Source organism: Rhipicephalus microplus, chromosome 9 (assembly GCF_043290135.1).
Source record: "Rhipicephalus microplus isolate Deutch F79 chromosome 9, USDA_Rmic, whole genome shotgun sequence".
Lineage (NCBI taxonomy): Eukaryota > Metazoa > Arthropoda > Arachnida > Ixodida > Ixodidae > Rhipicephalus > Rhipicephalus microplus.
In genome coordinates, this window is record NC_134708.1 from 474,100 (window position 1) to 486,241 (window position 12,142).

General features: G+C 45.0%; 1 protein-coding gene across 10 annotated transcripts in view; it reads right to left on the reverse strand.

Moving 5' to 3' along the window:
- Tdg (Thymine DNA glycosylase) overlaps positions 1 to 12,142 on the reverse strand; it is a 300,029-nt gene that overhangs the window by 144,924 nt on the left and 142,963 nt on the right. For all 10 annotated transcript variants that reach the window (XM_075872934.1, XM_075872932.1, XM_075872933.1 and 7 more), the window contains 2 exons: positions 11,122 to 11,284; positions 5,147 to 5,216 (listed from right to left, as the gene is read on the reverse strand). In XM_075872934.1, the coding sequence (XP_075729049.1) occupies positions 5,147 to 5,216; positions 11,122 to 11,284 (233 nt within the window). The remainder of the gene's footprint in view (positions 1 to 5,146; positions 5,217 to 11,121; positions 11,285 to 12,142) is intronic.

Genomic DNA, 12,142 nt, shown 5'->3' on the forward strand with positions numbered 1-12,142 from the left:
TTTCAATTCCTTTTTAATTACACAGACAAAAAAATGTGTAAAACAAAAGGGAAAAAAGAGAAAAAGCAATGCTATTGCCGTAGGAGATAGGTATTGCAAACGGCAACCATGTCTTTATAGTTTTGACTGAAAACATAAATAAAGCGACACATTGGATACATTCTTGGTGGACAAAAATATGGAGGCCAGTATAATAGCCAACATATTTGCACAGCCTAAGTCTACGAGTAGTTACGACGTAACTACAGACAAGGACAGAAAGAGCGCTGATTTTGTCCTTGTCTTTTTTTCTGTAGTTACGTCGTAACTACTCGTAGTCTTGCGCTGTGAATATATGTTGATTCCCAATCACCAACTAGCCCAAGCATCTGTTTCATCAGTATAATAGCACTGTTAATAAATTTGATGAGAAATATATTGAGAATCAATAGGAGTTTGCGCGAGATTTCACCGAAGTAGGAAGAGCCTTTCTGTGCTCCCGACCTTACCCCGATCCTCGCTCTGGGCTTTTCATGCGCAGCCATTCAAGGGCTACAAATGGCGCCTCTTAAAGGCAACCGGAAAAAACCGCCACAGCGGAACGCTTTCACAGCTTCCCCGGCATCAACATCGGTGCCAACCCAGCAGCAAGAGGCATAATCCAAGCCTGTACCCTCCAAAAAGAAAACACCGCCTCAAGAGGACAGCAGCCATCACAATGCCACCCTCCTCCCTGGTTTCGAGCAAAGCGAAAGTGAAAACTGGCACTTTCTAGTCTCGTGCCACAGCCGTGGCTTCCTGCAAGAGTTATTCTCCCAGCAGCAACCCTTCCTCTTGCCTCTCCAACATCGTGCTAGCCGAGCGATCGGCGCCCGCTCCCAGTGTGCCGTCCGTGCCTTCAAGCACATCCCCGCACCTCGATCGTCCCCACTTCATTGGCAACCTTCCTCCTTCTGACCATGCGGCCACCATAAATTTTCGGCTGATCGGGAAGAAAGCCAACTTCCTGGCTGCGTCGAGGGATGTGATCGCTGCCTTTCTCTCGGGGTTCCCAGCCACCCACCGAGTGCGGGTGAATTTTCGGCGCAACCTTGTTGCGGTCAACACTCACCCTAATGTCGATCTGACTGCCCTACTTCAGGTCAGGAGGATTTGCGACACCAAAGTTCGGGCCAAACAACACGACCTGAACACCTGCGTTGGCATGGTTTTTGGAGTAGACCCGACGATCCCCTTCAAGGACCTTGCCGGCAACATTGCGTCACCTGTGCCACTAGTGTCCGGTGTCCGCAGAGGCAACTGCCTCACCCTCACCTTCCTGGGGAGCATCGTCCCCTCAGATATATTGCTCTACAAGCCAAAGCGCTCTGTTCGACCCCACCAGCCCCGGCCCCTGCAGTGCTCCCGTTGCAGCCGCTTTGGGCACGCAACCGCCACCTGCTTGTGAGACGAGCGGTACTTGCGCTGCGGCTTCAAGCACGCGCCAGGATCATGTGCAGCACACCCTCACTGCATGAACTGTCATAGGAAGCATCCCACAACCGAGCCGCACTGTTCCGTCTTAGAAACTCCAGAGCAGGGCCGCGGTCATCATGGCCTCAACTGATGGCACCGTGACTCGCCGCCAAGCCCTGGAACACGCTAGGACCCCCAGCAGCTGCGCTACCATCATCCAGGGATGCTCCTTCTGAGATGCGCTCACCGCTACCGGCGGCACAACCTCGAAGGCCGCCCCTGTTCCCACAACGAGTGTGCCCGCCGTTTCCACTTCAACGACAACGGCCTCGCTATCATCCACATGGCAGCCAGCCCCTGCGGCCGTCACCAAGCGTTCGACGGCGACGTAGACACCGCGCGCCTTTGCGCAACTGCCGGTTCCTGCCGCCGCCCCCAAGAACACCGCTACGACACCGCCCGTGCCTTCAAGCCACTGGCCCCTCCCCGCCCTTTCTTGGCCACCACAATTAACTTGCTGGTGCAATCAATACTTTCTGTTCTCCCGCTCCTCCCATTGGACTGTGAGCAACGGAAATTTGCTGCTGCTGCTGCGGATTACGCCTCCAACGAGCTCTGAGCAGCGGGGATAACCGGACTTCCAATGCGAGTTTGGCGTCCCCACTCTTCTTCCTGCGCATGTTAAACTGTGCGCATCACTGTGCCCCCGGCTTTCTCAGCAGTCTTCTCGGTCAGCTGTGTGTTTCGTGCGTATTATTTTATGTGCGTATGTGGGCGGATCTAATGCGATTTTTTTTCTCCTTCTCTTGCTTTTCATACCTTCTCTTACCTTTCTCTTTTATTCCCACTACCCCATTCCTCATGCCGACCTGTTAAGGTGTCATCGTAATATAAATGACAGTTATGGGTGGCACTTTTCTTTTCCTTTTCATTTACATGGTCACATAGTAGTAGTAGAATCAATAAAAAAATGCTTAAAGGGGCACTGACACAAAATTTCGTGGCTAAGATAGCCTGTGGGGTCGATTCTCAAGAACATTTGTACATCATCTGCAAAATAATAACTGCGAATATAGCTGGGAAGGTATTTGAAAAAGATTTTGAAGTTTGCGTGAGCCCTCGACTCCATCGTGCCATTGACACACTCGAAGGGGACCCTTAGGTGACACCCTACTTTCCCAACGTCACCACGCAGCAGCCAACAAAACAAGTTATGATGACGTCATGACTGCCATTTTATTTTGCCACGTTTGTTCCCGCGTCGTATGTTCCGCGACGGCTGGTTGCGAGTGCTTGGTTATGGCGCACGTTTAGAAAGTTTTGTGTTTGGCGACATTGCAGTCCCGGTTTCTATTCGAAAGTAATTCTTGATGCAAACCGAGCGGAATCGTGTCACAGTTTTGTGTGCTGACGTGGTCATGAGCTGCACTCGTTAGGTGGCAACAGTTGCGCCCAGTTTTTGGAGCTCTCTCTAATCAAAACTGAAATTGATGGATAATGATGGGCCTATAATTAATTATCTCTCGCACGCTGTAACAAACGATGTGTCGTGTCATGACTAATACGCCCCCAGCAACGCATCTCATCGGAAAAACGCGAAGCCAATGTTTTTGTGTGAGTACCCCTAAGAGACAATCCCATAGGCTGAAACACAAGAATAGCAGATTATAGTTCTAGTAGCAGTTTTTCCTATGTTTTACATGCCACACTGTCTGCTGCACTCAACTGTGTTGCACACTGATGCTCGATATGCGATGCCATCTTTGAAATCGAGGAGAACTGCCCTTTTTGAGAAAACTACTTTCAAACTAGCATATTTTTATAAATCACACACTCTTTAGCACAGTTTTGAGCTATCGTTATGCATGTACGAACAATGCAAACTTGGAGGGAACATGAATGCAAGCTAAGAAACAATCGCACAAAAAGTATGGGCAAGCACGGACTGACAAGGCTTTACTAGAGGTGGATCGTATACAGTATTCACGGATACAAACAATTAACTTAGCACCAAGTACTATACAAAATTTCATTTCCACAATCTTCAGTTCACGCCATATCGGCATAATTTTGACGTTCAGAGCTGACATCTTTATAGATAAGATTTGTCGCAATGTCACATGGTTACCTTGAGCAATGACATGTACCAGTCATGACATGTACATGTAATTGTATGCAATGCCTGAATTCGGGAGTACTGTACATATGTACTACCATCCTTCATTGCCCACACACATTGGGGAACATTATCCAGCAGTAATTATCCAGAAAATAAATTTTCTAGTCGTTTAGTGCCAACTAGTTATCACTAATGCCATTTCCTCCACTCTTCTTCACACAATAAGCTTTCACAAGCTCCCATTCTGTCTTAATGTGACTCTTCGACAGCTTATTATTGCCCTCAGTTAACCTTGACTCATGTGCAACATGCAGCTCCTTCAAGCAGGCTTGGCAAGAATCAGATATGTGGCTACTTTTTTTTGTCAGTGAACGCCTGTGTTCACTTAATCACTAATCAATGTAACATTTAGTTTGTCCCACCTGTACTTTGCCCCATATCAGAGGGGTTTCACAAGCAACCTGATGTGCATGCAACATATGACATTTTTTTACTACACTGAAACACCTTCTCCCCGCCTATGCGTGAGCAGAGACAGAAAGCGGCCTTTCAATGAAAAGGCAGTTGAATCAATGGGAAAGGACTCTGAACCTGCGGAAGTGAGAGAGAAATGAGTGAAGTGGTGTAACTATTGCTCAAACTGGCCAATGCCATTAGCAAATGCGAACAGCTTAGCTTGTCTGTATTTGTGACAAAAACTCGCAAAAACGAATCATAATTCTGCGTCATTGCGAGTGAACAAGACGCCTATTGAACTACTAAAGCACCTGAAGACACAGCAAGTTGAAGGTCCTTTAGCAACTGAGAACTCTCATGAGGTGATAACTTGCCTGCATGTCAACATATCTAATGAATTCGGTTTTTCAATTGACATAAAGGATCTTTTTATTCTGTGCCACATTGAAAGGAATGATGAAATAGCCTTCTAGAACAGCAGCCTTTCAAGAATGTACTGGGTTTATTAGACAATTCCAGGTCACCATATTCGTGTTTTATCTCAATGCTACTTACACCAAGTTCAACGAACGAATGCATCTGAAAAAACAAGAAATTTGAAAAAGCGCAGCCCCAGTACTTCGTCACATATCTTTATCCGACATTTATTGCTTTTTCAGGGATCCTCCAGACATGAACGTTTTAGAAATTAAGGCAATCACCATATTCTTTTGAAGCAAAGTTAGGCAAGTATTCAAAACCTAAAATCAAACTTTTTTTCAAATAAGTGGTATGAACAATCGCTAAAGATAACCACATCATGTCCCGATGAATCTGGTCTCTAAAATTAAAATAACATTGAGTCTTATCTACACATTCAAGTCAGAATGGTGCCCATGTGACCCGAACTGAAAATGGTAAAAACAAAAGTATGTGCATCCCCTCCCACATGTGCATTTTTTAGGGCTAAACTGTCCCATTTAAATCCGGGAGTGCTGTACACAGCCCTGCAATCTAAAGGTGGCATGTTACCATTAATTCTTACACAATGCACATGGTTTAGTCTGAGCTCATAGGTCTTTCTCCTTCAAGTCGAGGCACTGTGTCTTTATAGGTAACTATAATTTAGAGTCGCATATTTTGCAAGCAAGCACTCACAGAAATGGTTTCCAGGACCAGCATAGTGGTGACCTTTAAAAGCAGCAAAGAGGCCAGGGTTGATGCCAATCTGCAAACACACAAACTAATCATGGCCACCTTAATTGTAGCTGTCAAAACTGTACGAGCTAAAGCATATACACATGGCATAGGCTCTTCAGGCATAAAGTACGAGGGACTGTCAGTAAAAGACCGAGTTCAGCATTTACACTTCATCACCTGAACATTTTTAGGCTCAACAATTCAAATCTGTTAACGAAGTTCCCAACAATCCAGTATTTTGACCGAAACAAAACCAAAACATAAAAAATGGCAGCATATCCACGGAGTGAATGATGGAGAGTGGGGCGAAGCATTCGTCCGTCTATGCGTCCGTCTGTGTGACCGTCCATGCGTCTGTTTGTGCGCCCGTCCCTGCGTTCTTTCATGCATCCGCCCCTGCGTCCGTTCATGCGTCCGTTCATGCGTCCATCCATGCGTCTGTCTGTGTGTGCGTTCGTCCATCTATTCAACACTCCAAGTACCACGATCTCGCATCTTTTCAGCATATATTCACAACATAGAAGCACCGCCAACCAGCGGACATTCCAAGGACTAAACGAGAGGTGGCACACGCACACCTTCTTACGGCTTGCGCTTCGGGTCTACTTCCCACCTTTAACCACCTCGAGTTCATGGTATATTCTAGTTCACTGTATTCATGGCACTGCGACCAAACGCTCGCTAAACCTTTCGAAAACCAAGGAGGTTACGCCCAGCGAGTATAACGTAGCAACCTTTCCCTGTCAAATAGGGCTCAATTTACATGCCAATGGCTGCTAATGAAAAATGAGAGACAGGAGAATTCGGCTTTTACTTTCTTACGGCTTGCGCTTCGTATCTACTTCTCATTTTTAACCACCTTGAGTTCATTCATGGTATATACAAGTTCATTGTATTCATGGCACTGCGGCTCAACGCTCGCTAAACCTTTCTGAAGCTAAAGAGGTTACACCCAGCGAGTATAATGTAGCATCCCTTTCTTGTCCGATAGTGCTCAATGTACATGCCAATGGCTGCTAATAAGGATCGCAGCGTGCGTGTTGACTAAAAGCCGAATGCTTATGTCTCTCATTCCCCATTAGCAGCCATTGGCATGTACATTGAGCACTATTTTTTATTGTTAAACAACGCACAGAAGAAATCTCTCACTGGCTCCACCTTGGAGGTCAAGTATACCTATTTCTGTATGTGCCACTGGTGGTTACATACGAGGGACGCCCAAGCCACGCCATAAGGAGCTTCGCCCCTAAAATAAATTAAGCCACAAGTGTGTTCAAACCCACTAGCACGAAGGCACAAAGATTAGGCAGCACCACATACTACCCATCATTACCATGCTGGCTAAACAACTGCAGGGCCCGAGTTCCCTCTAGCTGATATAGCAGGAAACTATGAAAGACCAGCCTTAACTTTGGACAAATATTGTCAAAATTCTTGAAGTGATATGCTCAGAGACTGCAGTTGTAAAGAAGAATGATGATTGATTGATTTGTCGGATTTAACGTCCCAAAACCACAATATGATTATGAGAGACACCGTAGTGGAGGGCTCCGAAAATTTCGACCACCTGGGTTTCTTTAACATGCACTCAAATGTGAGCACACGGGCCTACAACATTTCCGCCTCCATCGGAAATGCAGCCGCCGCAGCCAAGATTCAATCCCGCGACCTACGGGTCAGCTGCCGAGTACCTTAGCCACTAGACCACCATGGCGGGGCTGTAAAGAAGAAGCGATCATTTTAAGAAAAATTCACTTTATTTGCAAGTATACTTATGAAAAGCAGCCGAGTCTATTCAACAAGCTGAGTACCATGTCAGTTGCTTCACAGTCTAAAACCAAGGGCAGCTTATCCTGTGGTATCATCTGCAGTCGGTAGTAGCTGTACTAAATCCAGTTACCTGAGCTTCATCACAACTAGGCTGTTAAGAAGCACCGCTTATGGCCATGGTGCCAAAGCCACCATGGCCGTAAGCGGTGCATGGCCATAAGGTTTTACTGGTCCTTCAAACAGTATTTCCAATGCCTCTCATTTGTCTCCAAAACACAGAGAAAGACAAGGATGCAATGATGCCCTTCTCACATTTGAGCATCCCTTCGATTTCATCAAACCACTACCCTCCCTCCCCAAAAAGCTTACCCTTTAGGGTGGGAGAAACCGTATTTACTCTATTGCAACGCGAGTTTTCCCTCAAATTCTTGCTACCTAAAGCCAACACTTGCATTACAATCGAACTTAGAAGAATGGTGAAGATTGAGCTAGTTGGTACTCTATGATTAGAAACGAAATAACGTGGAATCAACACAAAAAACAAGAAAAGAAGGGATGCAGATAACACTTGTCAGCATCCCTTCTTTTTTTGTTTCTCACAAAAAACAAGAAGGGATGCAGATAACACTTGTCAGCATCCCTTCTTTTTTTTTTTGTTCCTTGTGCTGCTTCCACGCTATTTCATTTCCGATTATGACTACTTTTGAATACCAAATTCAAATTTTTTTCTTCCTAAATGTAACAAAATCGAGAAACCACAAGGCCTGTGCAGAACATGCAGCACAGTCACAGCGAAAGCTGGAATAGTAGCCTTTCGAAACCTTTTGCAAACATTCTTCAGGTAAGTGCTACAAGCACACTTGTGGGGTACCCACTACACTAGTAATCCTCATAATTTTTGTGTAGCAAAGAGGCATTCACAATGCAATCCTTTAATGCCATTCTTCAGAGAAGTATGATACCTGATACACACTTGCAAGAAATTTTGCGCAACTTTTTGACGCTGACGATAAAAATTTATGCCTGAATTTTTGTGATGATTTGGAGCATTCAACAACTCACTTGTTATGCAATTAATATTGTGTGACACCTGATTGTTCATTTGCTATTCTAAAAAGCTTTATTACTCATATTAACACGATTCCTTTCCCAACATCAAACCTGCCTAAGGCGAGTTTGCAACAGAGTTTCAAGCACCGGCGTGGCTCTCTGATAGAATACTGGGCTGGCACACACGGGACCCATATTGCATTCCCATTGTGTCTGCGGGGTTCCTTATTTACTTAGTTATTTTTAATTTGAGGGATAGTAGTTATGGACACCAGTGGCAGTGGGGGCAACTATGGCGCATGCAACCCTTGTGATTTCATAATAGCTTTTGCTGTAAAAACGGGAGGAAGTGGAAGATGAAAGCTTGCGAACAAAAAAAAAAAAACCATAAACAGGGGTTGTATGTTCTTTAATCTATTTGATACGGTACGTACCCAAAGAAAACCAATGTAGGTTAGGTCCTCATTCTAGGAATTGCAAACTATACCATTGTTAAGTGATGCATCTTCTTCAGACAACTGTGGTTTAAGAAAACCTCTACACTCCATGTCCTTCTCTGCTGATGGAATACCACTTCTCTTTTCACTAACACAGTTCGTCATGATGCTCCCCATTTCCTTCCTTTGTTTGAATTGGAGGAGAGGGTACAAAGCATATACACGCTAGCGCTGATAAAATCAGTTCTAGCCTTGAAGAAGACAAGCCCACTCGTCAATCCAAACATCGGCTTGAGCACACAAATCCATCTTATGAATTTTTTTCAATTAAATGCAATGAAGCCACTCTTTGCGTTACAAGCGAGCAAATATGGTGGTTATAAGAGATTGAAGTTATGCTGAAGAATAGACACTATGCCACGTCCTTGGCATGCAGTAACTTTTTTTGAGAAAAATAAGCTTGATGTTCAAACTCAACCTTGAGTTAACCTTGTCTATTTGTGGCATAAAAATAGTAGGAATTAGAGAGATTCTCTTCATTGAAGTGTAGTGCCCCATGTTGGGCGCCAGTGTAGTATACACGTATCCCAAAGTAGTACGGCCAATAGCGTGGGTTCGGTCTTAGCGAGCTGCAGGGCACGCCTTAACCGTCGCCTCTGCACACGCGCGTTCGGACAGCCATGGCACCGAGCGCAGCATGGCGAGAACATGGTACTGCTCAAGGTCACAACACTTTATTGGCTGCGGCAACAACAAAACGCAGTACAGAGCCCATTGCAACAGGGGCGGCGGGAAAGCAAATGGGCTCATCCACGCCCCGGGCGAGAAGTACCACACAGGGTGTCGCGAGCATGTCTCCGTGGGCAAAAGTGATTCACAGGGACACCGGAACAAACGGCCCCATCGCTCAAGTGAGGGCAAAAACTCCGCTCACATTGGCTTCCGAAAGGTATAGGTCGGCATAGTTTGACCACGCACTAGGACATCGCACCGCTCCTCGGCCTAGCGTTCTATGGGGGGGGGGGGGGGGGGGGGACAAAAAGTAAGCGTTTATCGTGGGCGCAAGGCGCCGTTGGCAAAGTCCGACGAGCCTCAAACAATAGGAGTCGACGGATGGAAAAGAAATGTGTGCTTACTCCATGTCGTCCCAGAGAAATTCTCTCTGACTACCGACATGCGCACGCGAAACATCTTGAGAGACTTTGCGCACGGCGTCACAGTCAATATCCGCTACCGGGTGAGAGAGATTAATACTTACTCCAGCTCTCCCAACGCGACAGACCATGGAGGAGAGAAGAGCCATGTTAAGACATGAGAGTGCAGAAAGAGGGGACAAAGCCCGCGCAAAGGCGGCAGGCTAGCCTCGATTCGCAGAAAGGTAAGTAAAAGTTTGGCCACAGCTGCCCTTAATGTGCTGCTCTGAGAATTAATCGCTACTTTGCCCATAAAAAGCTCTTCTTAGTGTATGAATCCTCCAGGCCAGTGACACTGTACACAAATGAACCTCAATATGCAAGCTACTATGCATACGCCTAAGAAATATCAAATATTCATACATACCATCAGTGACTACACCCACTGCTGGGCAATGGCCTCTCCCATATTCCACCAATCAACCCAGTCCTGTGCTTTCTGCTGCCACATTATATCTCGACACTTCTAAATGTCTTCTGCCCATATAATCTTCTGTCTCCCTCGCACACATTTCCCTTCCTTCGGAATTCTTTCAGTTACCCTTAATGAGCAGCGGTTATCCTGCCTACGTGCTCGGCCAATGTTCATTTTTCTTTTTGATTTTAATTATAATATCCTTAACCGCAGTTTGTTCCTTGAGCCACTATGCTCCCTGTCTATCTCGTAAGGTTACTCCTGCCGCTGGGAAAAACAGAGCAAAAAAAAGATGAGGGAGACATATAATTGCTGAAATTATAACTGAAATCATTACTAGTGTTCCTGTGTCCTCATCTTTTTTACGCTGTTTTTCCTGGCTAACAGTGTACCAACTTGCCCAAATCGAATTCCAGCTCAAATGCACTTGTAATTTTGCTTTCCATCCCTCGCTACACTGTCCTCAATTTAAGTTTGACCCTCTTTATAAGCCTCCACATTTCTGCTTTATAGGGTACCAATAAGATGCAGCTGTCATATATACCTACCTCTTGAGGGACTATAATAGACTACCATTCATGATTTGATAATGCTCATTGAATATGCTCAACTCCATTCTTATTCTTCTAATTATTCATACATATGTGTGGGTGTAAATAAGATGCTATATTCAAATGATTCTTACACTTGAAGGCATCTCGAAAAGGGGCTGACTGATAACATAAAAGAGCTAGTGCTAAACAATACATAGTTATCCGTGATAGTTCAGCTGAGGCTCATAAACACCTTAAAAAACAACTGTGACTGCAATGCTATGACCTAAAAAAAAAGGGTAGGGGGTGCATTAGTAGCTGGTTTTAAGTGTGGACTGGCAACTAGCCCACTATTTCAGAAACTGACCGAGCCAGTGACAACTCTATCAAAACTTGTACGCAATCACCACAAACGAAAATGCTATGCAACTGCTTGTAAGTTAGGAGCTCGCAGTCCTTAGTAGTAATGCAGTAACTGCTATTAAACTTTCCCCATCACCCAGTAACCATGAGTGGGAGCCAGTGGAGGACCTACAATGACAATGTCCAGGTTGGGCACCAAATGGTCCGGCAGGGTGCGTTTGGCCACCTCTTCCTCGGGCATGCCCTCAAAGCGGTCAATGCGCTTTCTCTGCTTGAACGAATCAGTTATCTTCTCCTGCTTCAGAGGGCGACGGCCATCCTCCACATTGTCAAGCCTGCACACAGACAACAGGGCTTTGTGCTATGAAGGAGAAAGAAATGTTTCTCTCCATGCCTTTTTTCCCTAGCTCAAATTTCTGTCGATTCTTCTTTGCTTTGAGCAATCTAACTTACAGTGATATTACTGTGATCATTCAAGCATCTAAAGCGACTACCTGTGATAAATCTACCTGTGGTAAATCTACTAGCCTGTAGTCATGAAGGAAAAACTGATCACCCGATAATCATAGCATAAAGGTAAAGAAAATCCTCAGGGATTTCTCACAAAGAAGGGCTTCCTACCGACCGAACCAAAAACCTTTTCAGGGTGGTTGCCTATGAGTCAACCAGTATGCAAGCTAGCAATTTGCAGCACAAGAGCAAATGAATCGACAACTCAAAACACTCAGGTGCTTGAAGTAATAATAATGAAGTTTCCAAATCTTAGGGGGCTAATGTGTCAAGCCTAAACTCAATGTTTTCAGTAAGAAAGCTCAAGATAATCTTCACAATTGTGCTGAAGATTGTACAGATATGCATGTTCCTTGTGACAGCATAACATAGTGTAACAAAAGCACAGAGAATGCAAGCTTACAAACTTACAAAGTACACTTACAAAAAGCTTCCTTAGACTCTCAATACATCTTACCAGCAACATTTAATTTCCTCCCTTGTCACACAGACCTGTGGGGCTGGTGAATGTTAATACGCTGATTCTTCACTGGCTCCTCATGGAACAAGGTATGTGCCTGTGTGGGGCAGCTTACAAGCACAATCAAAAAGAACTGATTGTGATTTCAATACATCAGCAGCCATAAAATCAAAACAAATCAAAGTACATCTGCATTCCTATTGCCACAATGTATTGTACTTTC